Raw genomic sequence first — 23,542 nt, forward strand, 5'->3', positions numbered from 1 at the left:
TGGACGCTGTTTCTCTGGCGCAGGAGAGCGAAGATGACGAGCCGGACGCGATGGAGGATGAGACGGGAAGTGAGGAGACCAGCTCGGAGCTCCGGGATGACCAGACGGACACATCCTCGGCCGAGGTGCCCTCAGCCAGGCCCCGGCGAGCCGTCACCCTGAGGAGCAGCACCGAGTCAGACAGGCCCCCCACCACGGAGAGGGCCCGGCGGAGCCGGAGACCACAGCCCCACTCCTACAGCGAGGCAGAGAAGTGCTCACAGGTCAAGGAAGTGAGTGTGTCCATAGGCTTCATCCCCAATTAATAGCAGTATTCTTCCTAAGTTACCTGTCGCAGAATCACAGAATATGCTGAGTTGGAAGGGATCCACAGGGATCATCGAATCCAACCCTTAGCCCTGCACAGGACACCCCAAGAGTCACACCATGTGCCTGAGAGGATCATCCAAATGCTTCTTGAACTCTGTCAGCCTCGGTGCTGTAAACACTGCCCTGGGGAGCCTGGTCAGTGCCCGACCACCCTCTGGGGGAAGAGCCTTTTCCTAATGTCCAACCTAACCCTGCCCTGACACAACTTCAGGCCATTCCCTGGAGTCCTGTCCCTGGTCCCCACAGAGCAGAGATCAGTGCCTGCCCCTCCTCTTCCCCTCCCCAGGAAGCTGTAACTGCAGTGAGGTCTCCCCTCAGTCTCCTCCATCTGAACACACCAAGTGCCCTCAGCCACTCCTCACACACTTCCCCCACAAGGCCCTTCACCATACTCGTTGCCCTCCTTTGGACACTCTCTAAGAGCTTAATACCTTTCTTAATATTGCAGTGACCAAAACTGCCAAAATATTCAAGGTGAGGCCACACCAGTGCAGTGCCAAACCTTCCTCATCTGAGGAGGGCACCCCTGCCCTGGTTCTCCACACAAGGTAGTTTGCTTTGTAAAAGCTTTTGGGTTTTTTTTGTTTGCAGGAAATTAAGCAAGAAGAGGAAGAGAAGCTTGTCCTGGACAGTAACCCATTGGAGTGGACTGTGACAGATGTTGTGAGGTTCATTAAACTCACCGACTGCGCACCCCTTGCCAAAATATTTCAGGAGCAGGTAGAAGTCTTTACGTAACTTGTCTCTTTGTGTCTGTGGTGTCTGTTCAAATCACAGCACATACCACCTTGATAGCTGGGCCTGGGCCTTTGATAAAGGTATTATGACCAAACTTTAGATCTCTTCAGGCCATGTTGTAGCACAGATTTTGGCGGCATGAAAACCCTTGGAAACTGGAGTCAGATCCTTGCCAGATCCTCAGAGAGACCAGAAACTCAATAGTCTGAGTCCTGAGCAGGCTTAGACATTTCATGCCAAGGCCCACAGTGCCATTCTGGTATCACATGGGTAAGCACCTCAGTGTAAAACAGGTAGTGGTTTTCTGGTACATGGCAAACTTTCTCCTGGCCACATGGGTTCCACCCTGTTTTAAATTATTTACCTGGGAAGCAGAAAAATGCTGCTTGAACCCAAAACTGGCCTGAATTTTTTCATTAACACCTAGCTGCCTTGAGTATGTAGACATCTAATTGCTACCTACATTCCTCTGAAGATTTTCCAGTCAGGCCCTTGGATGACCTGATTTTAGGAGATGCCAGTCATCTCTCCATTAAGCAGAAAGGTTTGCAGGAGCAGAAGCCAATACTCTTCATCTCAAACCAGTGTGAATGGGTAAAATTTATATGGAAAGAGCCATTTCTTGGCTAATGAGTAGCAGCCACTGCTGAAAATGAAGGGCAGCGCAAGCAAATCATAGGAAGAAACAAGTGTGGCTAATTAGGCCATGGCTGATGGCAATCAGTGGTATGGCCAACTGCACATTGAACTGTCTCTGATTCTTCACCAAGAATAACTCTGTACCTGAGGCAGCTGCCTTCGACTGGGAGAAGGTGAAGTGTGAGTCTAGAGCAAGGCTGAAACTCTCCATAGCAGGATGGTGTAGTCACTGTGTCACAGTGTGCTCCAACCATTTGTTAATAATCCTGGAATAACTCCAGGGCTTGAAAACCAACCATTCCTCTTCTTTGCCAGAGAGTTTTATAAGGACTTTAATCAAACACACATGACTGGAGCTTTTCCTTGTGAAGCTCTGGTGCAATGGGCTATGCCATGAAGCTTGAGTGGAGGAAGAACCTTAGCCATGGACAGTCCTGATCAAAGCAGCACTTAAAGTGTCCAAATCCTCCTTGTGTGCAATTCTGACTAATCAGGGCTGTCCTGGGGAGTTTGTGTGAGTTGTTGTGCATAGACTCTGATCCTCCCTAAGGAGTAAAAAGAAGTTTTGTAGCCTGCTTGTCTGCTTCTCAGTCCTTTAAAGAATAAAGAGGACTTGAGCTTCTTAATTAAGAAGGGGATCATAAAGCCAGCAGTGGTCCCCAGTAAAGTTGCTCATCTGGGGTGCTAACTCATGGAATTTGGTGCATAGGGAAAGACATGACCTCCAGAGGTCCCTTCCAGTCTACACCATTTTGGGACATTGGAAGTTGCAAGGGCTCCAGGCAGTCCTGGCCCCTTTGTCTTGGTCATTCAGCAGCTAAAGTGGAACAAGGCAGGTCCTGGGTGGATCGGGGAACATGGCATGGAACAAGCCAGAAATAAACCAGTGCTGAGCAAATCATGGGCCAGAGGAGTTGGGAGAATGGTCTGAATTGGCAGAGGGACCGTCATCATTTTCTCCATTCAGCTGCCTCCTGTGTCTCCTGGTGTGCTCTCTGCAGCCTCACCCCTATTTCAGTTCCTCAGGCATAAAATGGGACTGATCAGGTCTCCATGGACCCTGCAGGGTTTCTTTAGAAGGTGATCCCTCATTTCAGCAGCTGGCAGGCTCTTCCCAAACTGGAAGGTGAAAGAGCCTATGAAGACACACTAGACAACTTCTGGAAAAGCATGATGTATCCCTGAGAAAGAAGATGGGCAGCACCAAAGTGGGAGAAAAGGGCAGAGGACAACCTTTAATTTTTGGGGCAAACTTCCTGTCTTGCTTCTCCAAACTTGGTTATACTTTCTGCCCCAAGATTCCACAAAAAAAGCCTCACATTTTCCCTGTCTTTTCTTTCCCAGGACATCGATGGCCAAGCCCTTCTGTTGCTGACACTGCCCACGGTGCAGGAGTGCATGGAGCTGAAGCTCGGTCCAGCCATCAAACTGTGCCACCAAATCGAGCGAGTAAAAGTTGCGTTCTATGCACAATATGCCAACTGACTGCACTTCTCCACTTCTTTCTGTCCTCCCTGTTGTTCCTGCTCTTTTTTAACATTTCAACCGGTTCAAGGGGTGTTTTTTTCCCCATATCCCTTTTCTTTTCCAAGAACGTGCCGAATTGGAAGCACTGGGAATTAATCTGAAGGGGGAAAAATACCCAAACATAAAGGAGAACTAGCAACAAATGGAACTAATTCTTCTATACTTGTAAAGCACACCGAGAGACTGCTGGCACCCCTCCTCAGGAGCCTCACCAACCTGTCACCCAGTGGTGCAGGGCCAGCATGGATCAGATGGTTTGTCGTCCTTAAAACAAACCTACTTGTGGCAGACACATCACCAAGGAGAAGGGTCAGATGGTGATGGTTTGTCTAAGCCAATTTCTGAACATGAACATTTATTTTGGCCAACTCTTGGCACACTTCTTTCATATTGAAATGTAAGTGATTGTTTGTAGCATTACCTGAGGTTTACTGCAAATTTGATCCTGGTGATCAATGGGCTTTGTTTTCTCCTGCCTCTCCAGTTTTACAAAAGGACAAAGTGTTACACCAGTCATCCGCTGTGTTATTCCTGAGTGATTTGTGAAACAGAACTCAACCCATGGTCTCTACAGGATCAGACAAAGATGCAGCAAACTGGCAGGGGTGACACAAGACCTGGTGGCACATCCTGAGCCATGCTGGCTCTGCACAATAAGCTGAATGTCTCTGTGATGGGATCTGTACAATGCTCCATTCTTGTACAGGAACATGAAAGCTTTCATAGTCAAGCCCATCCTTTTAAATGCAAGTCAGTTCAAAGACCTGACTTTGAGCCCCACAGGGTGAAAAAAAAAAAGGCTGTTCAGATTTAATGATGAGATTGTTGAGGGAATGCTGGTTTCATCTGCACCTTCATGAATCTGGTTGCAGAGTGGGAGTAAAAAGCATCAGTCTTTTCAGGCTGTGTAACCACAGTGTTTAGGATCCAATCAAACATGGTCTATATTTAATGACTGGACCTGGTACTTAGTGCTGTTTTTTAGTTGACAAGGTAGTGATCACTCAGAGATTGGACTCAATAATCTTGAAGGTATTTTCCAACCTTAATGGTTCTCTGTTTCTTTATAAAGCCCCCAGAGTGTCCAGTGCCACCTTGGCTAGTGAAACTGGGGGCTGGCTTCATGCCAAACAGGGTAAAACATCAGAGAGAGCGAGGAAATCGGTTGGACACCCTGGATTTCTGGTTTTATCCCGTTTACTTTGCAGGGATGTATGAGACCATTAGTCACACCTGTTGAGCATGAATTTTCTTTAACTCAGCAGAGGTTGGTGGCATCACAGAGATGAGAAGTTCTCCCAAAAAACCAAACTGGGATCATGTCAGAATTTTGCTCTAACTTTAAGGTGCAAATGAATCCCACCCTTCAAAAGTGGTTCGTGCTGTTTTAGCCTGTTTTCATAGAAAACCACTGTCACTGGCGGACTTTTGTTCTCACGCCATAAACAGACCCCTGATCCCTGGCCTCAGGGAATCGGCTTGGAAATTATACACAGGTCTGTTACAGTGCCCTAATGCCAAAGCCCACTCAGTGAAAACCTCTTCAGAAAGAAATGTCACTTCTAGCCCTAAATCTGAAGCCAGTGCCTATGGCCAGATAACCCTCACGTCAAGCGCATCCCGTATAGAGGCAGCAGACTTGGATCAGAGGGTCCTGCTGACCATCCTGTGCTCAGAAGAACTTGCTGACCAACACCAGGCTGAAGCTGCTGCATTCTCCCTCATCAGTTTTCTTTCTTAAATTCTCTGGAGTGAAGGGGGAACCTTCAGAAATAAATGTTCTGGACTACATTGGAATCTGCCCCAGAGAATATGTTAAGAAGTATTGACTCTGTTTGTCGTGTATCTGAATTTCCTGATTTGCCACTGAGGAATGTGATGGGTGGAAGTGCTGCAGGCTGGGCCAGATCCTGCCAACTCTTGAGACTTCATCAGAATTTTCTTTACATGGGAGAGCAGCAGGACTGGATCTATTCTCAGCTGTTGCTTTGTACTGAAGGTCTTGTTCAAGTTTTAGCCAACTCAAGGGAGTAGCAGTTGCCTCTGCATCAAATGGTGGTTTTTTGTTTCTCAGAAATCCAGGAATAAGGTTCTGTAGTGGGGCAGACATTAAAAAACTGGGTTTCAGACTGGATTTCCTACTGACAGTAGCAGAGAAATGTGTCAATGCAACTGGTTTGATAAGCACTTTGGATCCCTCTCAGGGTCCCCTAAAAATGTTGCTCCTTGTTTCATCTCTGAAGACAAAAGGATTGGAGCCAGCAAAATGAGAGCACAGCTGAGAAGATCAGGGAGGGTGCTTCTCCCAGCTCCTCCTTCCTTCAGCCCAGTTCTGGTGTTACATCTGTCAGCAGGAGAGAATTCTCTCGGGAGAACTGGCGTGTGAGGACATTTCAAGGAAGGGAGGCAGAATGGCTGTTTGTTTAAACAGCATCCCAGCACTGATCCTTTACTTGCCACATCCACCTTCTTCAGAGCATCCTTTGCTGCTCCGATGTTCTTGGAGTTTCTTGCCTCTGGGATTTGTCAAGAGACATTTAACGCTTTCTGGGACATGTTGCAAGAATGTCATTTTTTTTCTCCATCAACCTTGTAACTGTAGATATTCCTGTGGCAGCTAATTACTCATGGAGGCAAAACTGGGGAGCAGACAGACACAGACTCTGAGAGCAACCAGCTCTGATGTTGGCTGAGTAGGGAATGGGTAAAGCATTGAGCCGAGAACATGGGAATCTTTACTGATTGTTCAGGGAAGCGAAATCATATTTAAAACTCACCTATTAAACAACAAAAAAAAGAGTTCTAATTTTATCTTGCGCCGCTCTTTTATTTCCTCAGTTTTCTTTGTCCTCACAATTTGTCTTTCAGTTCATTGTTCTTCAGTGTCACCTTGTTTATCACTCTCTGTTCTTTCAGAGAAGCTGATAACCTGAAATCTTTATGTTAAAGTTACCTTGGGTGGTAAATGCTTTATTATTTCTTTTTAGTCTGAAGGTTGGGAAGAAATGTGGGATTGGGGTACTGCTGTCTGTTGCACTGATGGCTTTCAAGAAAAGCTGGAGCTGAGTTTCTTGGGCAGTTTCTTACACAAGTGGAAAGTGGATGGTGTGTAGTTTAGCTGGACAAGTATACTTGAATTGAGCAGAGATCAGAAGGAACTAATTACTCTTGCCTGGACTTCATTTCAATTCTGGAACATTAGTAAGGCTTTGGAGTAATGTACTTCAAAGGAAATGAGAGAAACCTGATCTTCCTAGGGTAAAATATCACTTTACTTTGCAATATAGAAGTATAAACCACTGGAAGTGTGGGTTTTTTTGGTCCAGACCTGGTTCTAAGTTAAATTTTCAGAGCTGGTGCAACTTCACAGATACACTAATATTAGTGGTGAAGCCACATCTTCTCCCCTCCCTGTTCTGAATTTGGCATCCAGGCCTGAAGTTTATTGTGTTATCAGCTGCTAAAGGCCACAGCTGTGAAGTGCTGAATTGAAGATTATCCAAGGCCATTGCCCAAGGGCTGGAGAGCAACTCTGCTGTTCTTCTTGGATGCTGAACTGCAGCACATTCACACAGACCACTTTACTCCCACAAGAAGGGTGTGCAGGCACCTGTTACTGCTCTCTCTTCAGGCACAGGGTCAAGGATGGTCATTTCTGGAAGAAGAGCAGGGGGTTGAAGAGTGTGTGGTACCTGCCCATCCTCATCTGCCCTGGCTCCTTTCGAGCTTGCACTGTCAGGTTGAACAGATCTGTGGGCAGGTCCCTGCTCCATTCACAATCCTTTCAGCACTTAACTTGACAGAATTAGCTAATTCCCAGTTTTCAGACCCAAAGCACTTGTTCCTGAAATTGGATTAAAGCATTAACTTAGGGAATGTCCATGATTCCCTGGCTGGCTGTCCTGACTTCCTCCTGCTCTTGTGGATGCTCCTCTCCTACCTTGAGGAAAAATGCTCTCTTTGGTTTCAGGGCACTTTTTCCTTTTTCAACCCCAAAACACAGCTCCCATCCACACTCCCATTTTTTTCCTCAATGCCAGGAAGACTAAACCCTGGCTTTTTCTACCTCTCAGAGGCATGATGGCCTCTCAGCTCTGAGAAGGATTTCAGGGTCTCCAGCTCCAGCATGTTAACCACATGCCGTAACCCTTCATAGTTTGGTCCTGTAGGGTGCAGAAACCTCCTAAAAATGCTGGGTTCCTTCAGGAAACACCAAAATCCAGGCTGATGGTTCCACACCCTGTCCTTAGTGAAGCATCTTGCAGATGCACATCCTAGCTGAGATGGCCTGACCCACTGCCAGAGGTATCTGGATGTTTATTAGGATTTGCAAAGTTTCTCAGTAAGTTAGACACCTAAAGCCCCTTTAATATTTCACTGTGGGCAAACAGCTAATTTGCCTTAATGTGGAGAGTCACCATTCCTTGGCTTTAACCTTCAGACTTTTGCAGTCCCCAGTCCTGTGGTTTGGAGCAAACACCAGCTCAGCTCTTGGAAGACAAACCAGGCAGTGCTGGGCTACCGTGATCGACATTTAGTCACCTGAAAAGCCTGCCTTGGTCTTTGCAGGACACAAAATTGAATGTGGCAGAGCTGCTGTGCCACCTCAGTGTTTTAGAAGCTCTGTAAAATCAGGCCACTTCAAATACTTTTTGCTTCTCTGGTGCAGTGTGTCTGGAAAATGATGAACTCAGACTGTTCCTCTCATTTCCAAATTCAAGTGCCAAAAGAGAGGAACATGCTGCAACTGAACACTATTAAAACCAGCTTTATTACACGTGGATAAATTTAGTCTCAAGGGCTCCATTTTGGTGCTAAGATACATCATGCTGTATTTTCCATTGCTTGGGATTACAAAGCTGATTCCCTTCTCCAGGAAATATTTTTCTGTAATCTGCAATGTCTTGAACATGAGGATTTTTTTTTTTTAACTTGTGACTGTACACTTTTTAGCTCAGATACACTCAACAAATACCCCCTCACCCCCAATCCTGTGAGTTTTGGAGACATTTTGTACAGTATATTTATGTAAAAACTCTTTCAAAATGTAGATGCATGTATATTTTCCCCTCAGTAATATTCATCACATCAGCTGACCCAAAACTAAAGGAATCTGTTACTCAGGATTTGATCCAGAAATAACTGAGGTTAGTGTTAGGGCCCTCAGAAATGGGTGGGCTATGGGACAAAGTCTTCACCATTTTTTTTTTCACTTAAAATTCAAAAACCCTGCACTTAATTATCAGAAAATTGAAATGCCTCCTGCTCCTAGTAGGCAGAAATTCAGCTGCAGTCTGCCAGACTTCACAAGAGAGGGCTTGTGTCCTTAGGTGCTCATGAACTCCCAATGAAGGAGCAGAAGCTTTTAATATTCTCATTTATGCTTTGGTACAGTACCCCAGCAAGAAGTATAAATGACTTTAATGGCTGCCTATAGAATATGAGCCAGTCATCAAAGATGAGGGTTTTACAGCCCAGCAGTCCTTTAAATGTCAGCTGTCCTGCAGAAGAAGAGTGGTTTTGCAGTGGTTTGGTGCCATGCACGGGAATTCTCTCGTGGGGGACACGTGAACTGCACAAACCCAACATGGGTTGTAGTTTTAAATACTTGTGGCCTTTCTTTCTTTTAGTCTTTTATGTTAATTTTTACAATGAAGAAGGTAGGTCTTGATGACTGCCAAGGATGTGGGAGAGGGGAGGGTGGGATTTAGGAAGGAGAGAGGTATCTTTGTGGAGAGGGACCTCTCACAACAGAGAAGCACAGCTGGGGCCCATGAGCATCGTTCCTGGAAGCTTTTCTTTTTCACAGCAAAGATGTTTTGAGTCCCTAAAGGGGCCAGGTGAGAGGAGGGAAAGAAGCTGATTATAGACTCAGAGCTACAATGCTGAAAGGTTCATATTTTGCTTTCCCAGTGGAGATGCAGAAATTTGGTTCAGATGTCTCCAGGCCCCTTAGCTGGATAGTAAGAAAATCAGCCTTGCTTCCTTGTACTTGACTCCTGAGTGTCTACTGGGTTTTGGGGGCTGAAGAACCTCCTCTTGCACCTTTCAGACCTCCATAGGAGATACTGGGCTAACATCTGAGCTCTGTCCCATAGGAAGAGGTGACAATGCCCTGAGTTCAGGTTGTGGGTCTACAAAATACTCTGTGTTAGGATGTAACAGGATGAAAATGCTCATTCCCAAGGCACCCTACCTGCTTGTGGTTGCTCCAGTCTCACTGGAGATTATGGACATATAAATGTTCATAATTTATGCATTATAAATAAATGTATGCATCAAATTTCCCAATCCCTGTTCTGCCAAACCTGGTCAGGATGTGCCAACACATGCAGTTATTCCAGAAGCCTTCACCTGTGTGGTCCAACAGAGGTGAAAGTCTGAAGTGCAGGCTTTGAGGGGAGTTGAGTGTTTTCATGTACCATGGTAGGACAAGGCAAGCACTTAAACCCTCCTGTTTCTTACGGAATGGCAGAAATTTTCTCCACAACCAGCAGTTTATGGTCCTTTCGTGGTGATGCACGTTGGAAACCCTTGAATTGTTTTGAATTCCAGTTTGTACTGAAAGTCTGACTTACAGTTTGTGTACATAAATCCCTTTGGTGTGTTACAAATATGTATGTGTGTGTATATATATGTATATATATGTGTGTGTATATGTATGTGTATATATATATATACATATAAATCAATCAATGCTGGTGTTTTTACTTTTTAAAGTTCAGAGGGCAAAGGGCATGTTGTTAGTTTGCTGTAAGATTCTATTCTGTATATATGTTTTCATGTAAATAAGTGAAAATCTATATTCAGAGTTATATTTTAATTTTTATTCAGAATTAAATAAATCCCCTTTTTACTTGAAACAGTCGTAAGCTACGTTGTTAATAAAGTAAGAATAAACCATCCAGCGTAGTTTTTTGTTTAACTGGGCTGTATTTTGATGTGTCTGTGTGCTCTGCATAGTCCACACAAAGGCCTGATGAATGTGCCCAAGCTGCCTGGACCAGAGTCTTCCCTCACTAAACCCCCAGACCTCCAGGGAGGTACAGCACAGACTCCCTGGCTCAGCACTCCATAAATGCCAAGCTTCAGGGTTTGGGTTTATGTGCCTGCAAGTTCTTCCCAGAAGCAGAACGGGAGAACATGAAACAAGAATGATGGTGGCTGAAGAGACACAAGATTTTCTAAAGACCTTTTAGGAGAGTGATAGAGATCAGGGTGAAAGACAGGAATGAAGGTGATGCAACGAGCAATAGGCAAAGAAGGGTTTAGGGACAGAGGAGCTGATGGTGGCACTACAAGTATTACAGCAGGGCCACAGCACATGGAGTAGAGACACAAAATACAACTTCTCCAGGTACACAGCAGCCATTGAAGGTGGGCAAAGCCATCCTGCAGTGGTGGAAAAGAGCAGTTTGTGTATTCCAAAGGGTGAGCTGCAGAGATGTTGACATGTTTTGTGAAACACAACCTTGTGTTTCTTACATGTCTCATATAACATTTTCTCTGCAGTCACAGGATGCATCAAGGATGCATTGAGGAGCTTATGTTCCAGCTTTACAAGTTGTCTCTCTTTTCAGACCTCTCAGTGGCATCCTGAGTTCTGCTGTGAAGGTCTCTGTTGGGCCTGCTTGGCTACCAAGCACTTTTCATTGATCTCATCACCCCCCACCCCATCCCCCAGTGAAAGTGGGGTGGTGCACACCCCGACAGCATCCATTGGTGGGTGCATGGGAGAAAGTGAGCACAGAATTAGATGACAAGAACTTGGACAACCCTTGTTTTGTTCTGTTTTTGCTCCATCAGTACCATTCTTGCGGATACAGCAGAAGGGGAGAAACAGAATTGCTCCTTCCATCTTCCTCTATTTTCTTATTTCATCAAGACTGGCTGTTTTTTATCAGGCAAAAATACAACAATGGGCGAGCAGGTGGGTTTAGGGTGAATTACAAAAGGACCAAGCCACTGAAAAGATTGTTTTTACAATGTTAATACAGTCTTGGGATGAAAATCCTTTGGTCTTACTTGTTATGATACTGTACCACAGCCCATGCTTTGGGAGGGGCAGAAGTACAGGTGGTCAGTGAAGTAACCTGTCCAAGCAACCTGGAGAGCAAAGCATCAGAGCAATGGGTTGTGATGTGTGTTCACAAATGGCTTGCTAGACCACAGAAGACCTCACTGAAAAGTGATGTAGAAGATGGGAAGGATTTATGAAAGGAAATAATTCTGAGATCAATCTGATGGTGACATAAAACTAAAAGAGCAAAAGCTTGAATGGTTTATGATATTCTTCAGCATCCAGATGTAAAGATAAATCCATGTATCTGCCTGCAGTTTATTACATAGTCATTTAAAAGTAATGCAAAGGTCAGACACTGGTTTTTAAATTTCTTCCCCAGCTCAGGGAAGACACGCTCAGAGCTCTGCAGAGAGCTAATTTTTGAAGAATGTAATGTGAAGTGATTTTTAGTAAAAAGGTGGCAAGATTTTCCAACTGAACTCCTTGAAATTAATGACCAGCACATGAAATATAGTTGTCATATAAAATGGCAACTTGTTTTGTTGACACAATCAAGCACCCATGGAAGTGGCAGTATGAACACCAACATGTTGCCAACTACTCCATAAAAAAATCCTACAAAAAATAAAGTCTGATTTTCAGATCTCTGGGGAAACAACATCTTTCTTTTCTGCGTACAGAATGAACAAAACAAGCAGTTATATTTCATTGCTAAGGTTTCTAGACAGACTTCCAAGGCAAATAATTATTGTTTTTAATAACCATGCTGTTGCTGTTACTGCTGCTTTTGATAGCATTTTTATTGCTTTTTTAATTTCAAGATTCATGCCTTTCTGTGAAATTTAATGGTCCTCAAAGTCCCTCTACTACTACAATATTTACTTAAATGTGATACACCTCTTGCTATGGTGTCTGTACTCAATTACTATAAGTTGATTTTATAACTACATCTCAGCTGAAGCTGTAATTATACTGTCTTCTCTAATAAATCATAAAATCTTAAAGCCAGAGAAAAAATAGTGCTGCAGGACACCTTGAGGTTCAGGTTGACTGTTTCCCCTCTGCAAGGCAGGACCAATTAGACAAATCTTATTCCTATTTGGCATTTGTTTAACCTGACCTTCAGATGAGTGTCAAAATAAGACCTCCAGCAACAAGCCATTGCCCAGCACTTCCACAGCATATAAAAAAAAGTGATGGCATTTGGATGATGAAGTGTAATATTCCCAGGCAAAACCACTGAGCTGATGTTGCCATTGAAGGGCCACTTCATTTTGAAAAGCTCAATATGACTAGTGATTAATGTAGCAATTAATAAAAGTAAGAGAAGAAAATTCATAGTTAAGATGGATTAGATTTCAAGTGAACCAGTGTGGTAATCATTTCCATCACGAGTCCTGAGCTCATTATTGTGCCCACAGGTCTCAAAGAAGGTCCTCACCATGAGGTTCAGATGCAGAATGATCAAAGCTTGGGATGCATGTGATGGAGGGGTCAGGTCCATACCTAGTGAAGACAGTCTTTCCTTTGACTTAAAAGAAGCTGGGAGCCAGGATGCCTAGTGATTGATGGGATAGACAGTAGGACAGAAAGGAGAGAAGATGGAAACTGGAGAAGAGGCTGGAAATTTAGTTGCAGGCTGCAGAGTGATGCACCCAGTTTGGGGAGATGTTTTCTGCCATGACTCCTCTGAAACCAAATCCCACCATTTTCAGAAATGTGTTTCCAGGTTTTACTTCTCTTCTGGGAATGGAGCTGCTATTTGAGGTTGCTCTTTGGGGCCTTTCTCTTTACTTCTTCCCCCCCACCACCATTTAATTCCTCTAATAAAAAACAGCTTTTCTGTTTCCATTTACCATTGTTGAGCTGTGGTATCTGTGTGTGTGTCTGTGTGTGAGAGTCTCCAGCCCATTGTGGAACACAAACCAGAATATCCAGTCTTTGCATTTCCTTAGATCGTGTTTTTATCTGATATTGAATTAAGTAAAGGGCTTAATGTTCAAAGTGGTGTTTGGGGAGTTACTTGCACAAATTCTGTTATTGCTGTTAATGGGATTTGTGCAGTTGCTTTGAAGATGAGTCCCTTCATGTAGAATAGGAAAAGACACTCTAAATTATAACTTATTTCAGACAAATCTATCTTTAATTTTTACTGATAGAGCATTAGAGATGTGAGGCAAAGAAGCATTTGCTGCATTTTTTATAAGTATTATTGACAGGCATCTGAAGACAGGTTTGGTTCAAATAATCTAGTGGATACTTGGCAGAATTTTTAGAAGTGGAAAGAAAGGGACTTTAAATTTTGGAATAATGATGAAATTTGGCAACATTTCAGAGAATACAGAGTTGGAAAAAAATTGTCATAAAACATGTCCTAGACACCATCTTACAATGCAGACTAAATACTGATGGAAATCTTAGTTTACGAAGTGAACATCTTGGTTGTATCTTCCTTAGGTATTGCTCCAAGTGAGGACACCTGTGGAAGATGTCCCTGTCCAGGGCAGGGGCTTGGAACGAGATGACCTTTAAGATCCGTTCCAACCCAAACCATTCTGTGATTCTGTGACCACTCTGGTTTTAGGAAGTGACTAAGAGCAGAAAAGAGCAGGCAAGGGGAAGCCTGGCTGATGGCATTGTAGAGAAAAAGGCTTGAGGATCCAGCATCATGCATTTTCTGGAGGAATCTCATCCCTTCTGACTCCAGACAGGAGTCAGATCAGTCTTGTCTTATATGAGCACAGAACAGGGAAGTCTGGGCTGTTCAGGCAACCTATGGGCTGAGGCTTGCAGCCACTAAGGGCAGAGCAGAAAAGCACTAGGATAAGTGTTATTTAATTTTCAGTTGCCTTGGCAGGGAGCTTCTAACCTGACTCCAGCCAGGGCTGGAGCTCGTGATCACCTCAGGGCATCCAAGAATGAATGGGATGGCAAATCCAAGGAAACATCACACTCTCTTGAGGCATTAGCAGAAATGGCATTTTGGGGTCTCTCATAGTGGTAAACAACCATTTTATGTCAACTCGCTCAAGTCTCAGTTGGATTTCTGCTCCTGCAGGTCCAGGTACGATCCTGACTGTACCAGGTATGATCACAGACACCCACACTTAGGCTTCCATTAGCCTTATTGAGACACCCAAATCCACACTTTCTTTGTTGTTTCTGTCTCTGAAGGAATACGTGGGGTCCAGGCAGCTGCTCTGAGATGGATGAGCAGTTTAATGCTCACGAACTTTTCTCAGTGCTGAGCTTGCAGTGAAGATTTGTGGGCTGCTTCCTTCTCAGATCCTTGCAACCCCTGTCTTTTATCCTCTGATCTGGATAGCAAAGCTGGCAGAAGGTATATAAATTACAGTCTTTGGAGTATTAATGGCCTGTTTCTAAATGATTAATTACAGAATATCTCTTGCATTCACAGATCAGGATTAGTGGGTCATGCAATATTATTCAACAATATCTCTTCCTCAGTCTGCCCGTTCTGGATGAAAACAGGTTGGTAGTTTCTGAGCATAGAGGTGTGAAAAAGTGACAGGAGACGAAGAACTAGTATGAACTTTTGTTCATCTACTTGTAATAACTACCTAAATATAGGTTTGTGGTCCATAGTAAACATGGAGCAATGTAATGCACTTAACCCACCAGCCAAGGTTACACTGTCACCTTAATGTTAGTGCTTCCTGCTTCAGTGAGTGGTCCCCTCCTCTCCCTGTATCAGTCTGGCTTTTTCACTCATGGTGGCATCAATATTCGGCAGTTGGGAAATTCATCTGGAAAAAGACTAACCCGTTTTATATGGGTTTTATAAAGTTTATATAAGTTTACATATATATTTTATATTTTATCTCTCAGCTGGCTCATTTTCCCGGTCTATCTACCTGGATGCACAAGCTCTTCCATCAGTATTTTGGGATGGGGAGAAGCAAGCACTTGGGAGGGAAAGGAGGAAAGGAAGAAAGGATCATCTCTTTCAGTTGCACATGGATTTACACTGGAATCAGGTACAGGAGTTGCCATAGTCCAAGGGACAAAGGCAGACACTTCTTCATACCACGTGCAGGGCAGGAGAGTTGTTGTGTCTCATACAGCTCATTCTCTTGACATACTGATAGTTCCTCCATAAAAGCTGACCAGTCTTTCCCTACTGACCCCACTTCAGTTTTACCACCAGTTATCCATGCTTTTCAGTTAGATGAAAGCTTGACTTTGCTCCGTTAAAAAAAAACAAAGACTTTAACATTTTAAAATGCCATTTTCCTCTTTCCCTCCCAAAGCACCTAAGAAGGAAGTACTCAGCTGCATCTTCAGGCATTTCTAAAAACCTGACCCTGAGGCATTGACCGTTTACCACAAGCCAAAGCAAGTACTTTGATAAATAAAATGATTCCCTGATAACATAATTCCCAAGGTAGAGAGGGACAAGAGCAGGGACAGGATTAAAGACTTTAATTGTCTCCCTTTTCCAGCAGGAAGCAAGCAGAAGGAATAATTGTTAATTGCTGTTAATTGTTAATTGCTGCCTCCTCCATCTGCAAAGCTTTCATTAGGAACTAATGAAACCTTAAAAGTGCTTGAATGGGTATGTTGTTCTCTGGCTCTACAACTTTTTTTCCTCTGTAGCAGTTTTCCATTGAGGTTTGTTTAGGAAGGTGCTCAGAGTCTCTGTTTCTGCCATGTATTTTTAGCCATACCAGAGGATCACATCAGTGTGAAGAGTTTAGTGGCTTCCAAAACAGCATGACTATTTCCCTATTATTTTCATAGAATCACGGAATGGTTTGGGTTGGAAGGGACCTTAAATATTCTCTAGTTCCAACACTCTGCCATGGACAGGGACACCTTCCACTAGACCAGGTTGCTCCAAGCCCCATCCAACCTGGCCTTGAACACTTCCAAGAATAGGGCATCCCCAAATTTTCTAGACAACTTGGTCCAGTGTCTCACCATGCTCATAATCAAGGACTTCTTCCTAATAGTTTTGCCTCTTATCCCCTCTGCTTATCTCATGAGAGAGGCACTTGACCTCTAGCAGTGCATACTTCATCATTTTCTTCAGTGAAAAGTATTTTGGCAGCAGCACTAGAGCCTGACTCAAGACCCTTTTCTGCCGTGCCCCTCCTAGAAAGCCCCTGCTCCCAGTAGAGTGGCTTTGTCAGGTTACCTTGGGACCATCTGATCTGCAGAAAACCTCTGCACCTTGCGCAGTGGAGAATGAAGGTGATTGCATTTGTTATCCTACTCCCTGATCCGAGGACACTCGGATCAGCCTCAGTTTGTAGAGAACTGGTGGGTGATGGTCAAAACATCAGAACACCCATTGCTGCTGTTCTGTCCCCCCAACAGCAGGTTCTTGTGCAAATAAACTTAAGGGCAATTCGTTTGGAGCAAGTATTGACACTGAGACTTGAAAAAGGAACTGACAAATCCACTTTTAATTCCCACCATTAATTATTGTGAAAAAGCATTCACATGTGTCTCTCTGTTGACAAGCTTTGTACCTCCTCTTATTAAGCCTTTTATCTCATCCATTCTTATTATTTCATTCTTATTTGAATGAAATCTGGAGGCACTGGGCTGTGCATGGGATAGGAAGATGGCAGATCAGTACCAAGAGCTGTACTTGAGGAGCTCCTGCCAGCCACCACATCTATTCTGTGTGTTTTTCCATCTCCCTGTCTGTAAAATGTGCAAAGTACTGCTTACTGCACTTCAGAAATCTTGTGAGTTCTTTAGCTGTGGATAACTAAATATTATGACATATAAAAGCACAGGGTATAGATATATCGTAGACTTCACACTTGTATTTCACACTCTCTATTAATGTGGCAATCCATGGTGACATGTTATTTACCAAAGACTTCCTGGAAGCAGATTTGTAATTTTATTTATTTTTTTTCAAGGCTAAAAACTGTTAAACTCAGTGTTTATCTGCAATGGCAAGGGAAGGTGTTCAATGAATGATAATGATAGGTTTCTAGCCCTAAAAATAGTCTTTCCTGTGCTGAGGAAAGAAAAAGAAAGAAAATACCCTGTGAGATTTTTTTTTTTCTGGCATTAAGGCAGTCAAATTGTCTTTTTAAAAAGTGTGAAAATTGACAGATTATAAAAAATTGAGAGAACAATCAATGGAGAGTGTACGATAATCTGGCTATATGGAAATTATAAATTTTAATATTTCCCCCAGAGTCAGTGAAATATGCAAAGGAACAACTGCATAATACAGCAGGCTCTGTGTAATCCCTGGGCAGCCAGAGTTAGCAAGATATTCTATCCCAGCTGTTTTTTTTTCTTGGTTAATAACAAATCCACCAAATTACTCCAATGCTGAAGGACAGAAAAATCATCTCTGAAGTTCAATTGTTGCACAAAGCTGCTCCATTAAATATCGAAATTTAATGATGCTCTGGTAGTTTCTGATCTTGCTGAATTCTTACTGCAACATGAAAAGTCAGTTGTTCTAAATTTGTGCAGCTGCCATCAGCATTCAGTTGCCATAATGGATTTTCTTGGTGATCCATCAAACCCTGTTTTTTCTCCAGCAGAAACGAGCAAGCCACCCGGAACTGTGGGGAGGTCTGTTCCTGGAGCCACACTCACCAGCTTGTGACTGGTTGCCTTTTTAAATCAAAACATTTTTCTTGCAAATTTGGAAGAGATCTGAATAGAGACCACATTCAGGATTCCTGCCTCTTTGGCAAGAAAGCTACAGAGTAAAAGATCAATTCATTCTTGAAAGAGTACAAAATATTTTGTTAACTAACATGACTCACAAAATGACAAGGGTGTTATGTTCCTTTGCTAAACAAATAGCAGCATCAAACACACCAAGCAGAGTCTGTAAAATGTGACTTTTGCTGAAGAGTTTCTTTTTCCAAGAGCTTTTGTTTAGTTTCAATGCCTGAGCTGCACTTGGAATAATGGATTGCAGTAATTTCAACATACAGCAGAAAACTCGTCCTGAGCTTGCCCAGGCTCCTGATTCAGAAGAGCCCTTCAACATGTGCTTAATTTAAGCATATACTTAAGGGTTTGAAGGGCTGAACAACACACTTATGCCCCTCTAATTAGAGATTACTCAGATCATGCTGCAGTACAGGCCAGCAACAAAAGCTTACTGAACCCAGCTTCCCCTAAAGCAGAGCCAGAAGCAACTCCAATAGATGGAAAACCTACTTCTAGCAAAAAATACAAGGGATTTATCTGTACTTAGAGCTACACAGGAATATTCTGTACTAAACTAAACAGGGAGCTACTGACAGGACTGTCCAGAGAGCTGTGAATAAAGAAGTTGAATAAATCATTAAAATCAGTCTGTTTTATTTAATCCCTCTCCAGTTATCATGGAAGGAAGTTGCTCTGTGAAATGATACTTGCTTTGCCTGGAGAGATGATGTTGTCAGCTCATGGTTGACCCACCTGAAATTAAAGTGGCTCCAAACATGAGTGAAGGATTTTACAGTGTGCTGGGACTACAGGTAGGAACAAACATACCAACTAGTGCAGAGGGGAAAGCAAGCTCCAAACACAGACAGACGGGGTCTGGCTGCAGTGAGCTGAGGTCTGATGAGGTTTTGCACAAAGGATCTGATCCTCTTAGCTCTGGTCCAGCTTTGCAAAGCTCAAGGGAGCCTTCACTGAGACTTAGCGTTGTGCTACTCCTGAACAGGCAGTTTTCATCAGAGGCAGGGTTCAAGTGTGCCGGTTAGATTTTGTCATTCAAAGTTTCCACTGAAAAACTTCCTGTTTCCAGCGGTTCTGACTGGAATTCTCCCAAATAGAGCTGCTTCAGACAAAAAATCCTCCTCCTCATAGGTCTTCCCTTTTAACAACTAAACCAACCTGCCTTGCAGTGCTTGGTCTTGGAAGATTTCAATAACAGGTTTGTCATCTCCCTTCCCTCTCTTTACAAACCACACTTTCTTTTTTTTTTTGTTAAATGTGACAGTTGCCCCTGGATCAACAAGCTAGAACAAATATAATCCTCCAGTTAACAAGAGGAGCAGCCCTTTTTCAGGGGGAGCAATCAATCCCCTACAGCGACACGTGCCTAATGGATCTGTCTCTTTCATTAGCTCCGGGCTCCTAATAACCACTGTCTTTGCCAAATGAGGGATGTGTTATGTCGGCCTCCTCTCCCATCTTCTCCTCCCTTCCCTGCCTTGTCAGCAGCATGCTAATTTATGTAATCAATTCATAGAACTGCCTAATGAATAGCTTTGAAGTCGTTAGATTCATCTGCTGGCAAAGGGGCTGATTGGTCAGCCCCTGAATCGTTTCCATTTTCTGAAGCTCAACAGTGTCAGCCAACATAATTGCTTTAGAAACACCCTTGGGAGACACTTGGGAAGTAGCTGTACAATCCTCCCTTTATATTTAAGTGGAAGACAAAGTGGAACAATAATAATACTTAGCATTTTTACCACACTTCATATCATTAAAACGTCTCCCAAACATTAAGTAATTCTCGCAGAGTGCCCAAAAGGTGAATCATTACTTCATTTATTCAGAGGAGAGTCAGTAGTAAAGACAGTAGATCTCAAGCTTCTTGGATCTTGCAGCTGGTGGGTACTTTCGTGCTCAGGAAGGTGAAAACCCAGATTCACAATGTCCCTTCAGTACCCAATGCCTGTGGAAATCCCTGGGGAATGTGAACACACAAGAGGCAGAAATCTCCACTGGCTTGTAGAAGGCACAGGGTGGGATTCTTGGGGTAGTCCTGTGCAGGGTCAGGAATTCAACTCAATTATCCTTGTGGATCCCTTCCAACTCAGGATATTCTATGATTTCTATGAAATACTGGGAACACATTCAAAGATGTTATTGGCCTTTTCTTCTTGGGAACGTGGTCCTCATGGAAGCACACAAGTAGCCACTGACAACTTACTGTGCTTTGGGGCAATAAGATTTTTGATCTTGATTGGCAGCTCTGTGGGTGCCTCTCTTCTCACCATCCAAGAACTCTTCTGTCTTCACATTTGAGTCCTGACCTGATGGACACGGTGGTGTACAGGTGAGCTCAGCTCTCCTGGATGGTACTGTGTAACATAACATCAGCTGGCGTAAGGAAAGGAACTGTGGGAAGGGGGAAAATGATTGTTGAACTCTCACCTCAATGCAAAGTATGCATTCTAGTGTGCTCCAAGGGGATCCTGCGTGGATCCATTTGCTGCTTGGGCCAGACACTCAAATGTGTGCTCAGCCAGCCCTACCCACACAGATGCAGGCTGGGACAGCAACCACAATGCAGTGATTTAGCTGGGGTGTGGTAAAGCAGAAGGTGTGATTTCCTTCCAGCTTGACTGTCTGCTACCAACAGAGCTGAGTACTTCTTTAATTACTTGAAAACTTTCAAACACAGACCATTTTTCTGTGCTTTATAATGTTTATTCAGACTCCACAGCGAGCTGTGATGCTGGGTGCCCTCTGGCCACACCATCTCAGTAATGACTCTGGCATTTCTGACAGAGACTAATAGCAGAAATTGTTATCAACGTTTTTAGCAAAATACTGCAAGCTAGAAATTGGATTCCCCCCCTCTTCTGCATCCTCCTTCACTCGTTAATGAGCTACTTCTTCAAGGTGCCAATGGTAAAGCTGTAAAGTGAGATGGGCAATTTATTTTCTGGGCTTGAGACCCTTAGACACAGAAACACACAGTTATTTATTTTAATGCAGCATTCACATAAAATTACATGATGCTTTAGAGGTGTAGCAGGAAGACAAGTTTCCTTGTGCTAAGGACTTGTAAGGAGATATTGATGAGATGCCAGAGCAAGACAAACATGAGATGAAGGAATCTCACACTCCAGGTGTAGGTGAGGGTGGTGAGAACTGTTTTTTCTCTGCATTACCACTTAGACTTTCAGAGTTTTGGGGTAAACAGGACATTTCTTTCTTGGAAGGGATTTTTGGACTTCTTTAAAATCACTGGAGAGACACAACCTTTCCAATAGAATGATTTCTCCTGCTCTAGTTCAGATGTTTAAGACCATTGAGATAATAATGCTCTATTTCCAATTCCCTGTTTCCCGTGGTAGCTGATGGCACATCTATTAATGTGTGTGGGTTGCTCAAGTAATTCAAGGAGTGTCCAATGGTGCACAGGACACTAAAGTAGTGGAGTAACACCCTGGATGAGTAGTTCCAGTGTAGGTGTTTCCACCTACAGTCACAGACATTTCTGAGCTGATGCTGCCTGGGTAGTAAAATGGCTTTCCTCCATGCTTTCTTCCACATTTTTCTCCCCTTCCAGAACACCCTAATTTTTTGTGGTTGTTTTTCAGGCTGTAGAGATATATAAGTTGTCTCATATTGGATGGATGTGCTTTGCTCTGTGGAAACTCAGGCATGCATCATCTGCAAGAAGCTATTTTATAAACATATTAATATTTTTATTAAGGTAGGAATATATTAATATTTATGGGTATATGAACATTTTTATTAATATTTTAAGGAAAATACAGAAAGCAGAATATTCAACTGTGTAAGCAAGTGCCAATCACTATCAGTGGTGTTCCACTGTATGCTGCCTCACCTCTAATTACTGCCCCAAAAATGAATCTCTCCCATCTGTCCTGTGCCCCATCAGTACCATGGGGGTTACCTCAGGTGTCCTAGGAGGGCACATCCAGTACTAGAGGTCTCTGTGTGAGCAACAGCCTTGTGCCCAGACTGAGCTGTGGAGCACAGCAAAGAGAAACAGGCACTGAAGGAGTTGGGAGAGGTTAACCAGGAAGCCTGATGGAGGATGAGCCTACCCAGAAGTTATGAAGCATCTGAGAGGGTAGATGTTGGTGTTTAAATGGAAACTCTCTTTAAGCCTTCAGGAAACAGTCACTCTAATCTGCTGGATTCTGCACATTGACAGGTGATATCAGGGAAGGACCATGACAAGGTCTTGATTCTTTGCTCCGGGTAGTCAGGGATGGAGGCAAATACATTCCAGAGCGGGGACAACTCAGATGTGGACTTTCTGCAGGCAGGGACAGTGATTCTAACTGGTTTTTTTTTTTTTCCTAGTTCTTCTTTTCTCTGTTACTGTTTTCCTTTTGATTGCTGAGAAGGCACTTGTCACACAGAAAGCAGTTGCCACCTTTTCCTTTTGACTGCTAAGAAGGCACTCGGCTGCTCTCCCCATTTTTGCTTCCAGAGGAACAGAAAGAGAAAAAAGGGGGATGTGACCTTCCCGTGGTGCTTGCATACAGGGCTCTGCAAGCAGGTCACACAGGAGCAACATCTGGTTTTCCAGGGAAAGGTTGTAATGCCAGCCCACAGGTGAGGGGTGCACCTGCTCACAGGGACCCGCAGTGCATGTATATCCCAACAGACACACTTCTGCCAGTCAGACCCACAAAGTCACCATGAGCTGCTCTGCAGGGAAGAGCCAGTGGCACAGTGTGAAGTTTCCCCCTGAAAGGGAGCACAAGGGGAAACCAGAATGGAGAAGTGCCACGTTCACCACAGCTGGGACAGCCTGTGTGGGTCCTGGACATCACTTTGTTGCTTCTGCTTCCACGGGAGTCAAACATCACTTGTCTTCTTGTGGTCTCCAGCCCATGTACTCCACAGGTTAACACTTTGCCATCTCTTCTGCATTGTTCATCCAGCCTCAGTTTTAATCATCAGAGAAGTTTAAACAAGAAAACCACCAGTGGCAACTGAAAAGCTTTGCCTTCACCATGAAAAGATTTTAATTTCTTGACAGAATACCAAAGCAACCCCTTCACCTGCAGTATCTCATGTAATTACTGACAGCATTGAGAGGAAAAACCTTGTCCTTGCTGCTCAAGAATGTCCAAGGGACCCTAATGCACTGTTATTATTTTGCAGGAACTCCTTTCGTGCATGATTTATTTGACTTGATTTGATTTATAAAGGGAGACACCAAAGCAGTTGTCACCTTTTCTTCCCGTGCAAGCATCAGGTCTAAGCAGACACAAGAGGTGAGCGGTGCTCAGTGACAGGTTATTGCCAAGGTTGAGATATAGGGCCTTTTTGTTTTATTCTCCATCTAAATTAGTTACTGCAAAAAGATTTCCCTGGTGGGAAATGAGTTTCAATATTTATTTCCTACCTGACACTTTATTATTCTTTTATTGAGTGGAATGTGTGCTTTCTCTTTCAGAGTAGGTTTTTGTGCAGGGCTCACTGTAACCTGTCTCCACTGCTTGGGTTTATAAACTCATGCCAGGTGCCTCTTCCTGTTGGTTGTGAAAAATGAGTCACTGTTTGGGGGCTGACCCCCTTGTC

General features: G+C 43.6%; 1 protein-coding gene across 2 annotated transcripts in view; it reads left to right on the forward strand.

Annotated features, from left to right (window-relative positions):
- The window catches only part of SFMBT2 (Scm like with four mbt domains 2), a 115,724-nt gene extending 105,548 nt beyond the window's left edge, over nucleotides 1-10,176 (forward strand). For both annotated transcript variants that reach the window (XM_027639811.1, XM_027639810.1), the window contains exons 19-21: nucleotides 24-272; nucleotides 961-1,089; nucleotides 3,091-10,176. In XM_027639811.1, the coding sequence (XP_027495612.1) occupies nucleotides 24-272; nucleotides 961-1,089; nucleotides 3,091-3,231 (519 nt within the window). In that variant the 3' untranslated portion in view covers nucleotides 3,232-10,176. The remainder of the gene's footprint in view (nucleotides 1-23; nucleotides 273-960; nucleotides 1,090-3,090) is intronic.
- Nucleotides 10,177-23,542: the final 13,366 nt, after the last annotated feature.

This window comes from Corapipo altera, unplaced genomic scaffold (assembly GCF_003945725.1).
Source record: "Corapipo altera isolate COAL_440 unplaced genomic scaffold, ASM394572v1 1b, whole genome shotgun sequence".
NCBI classification, from domain to species: Eukaryota; Metazoa; Chordata; class Aves; order Passeriformes; family Pipridae; genus Corapipo; species Corapipo altera.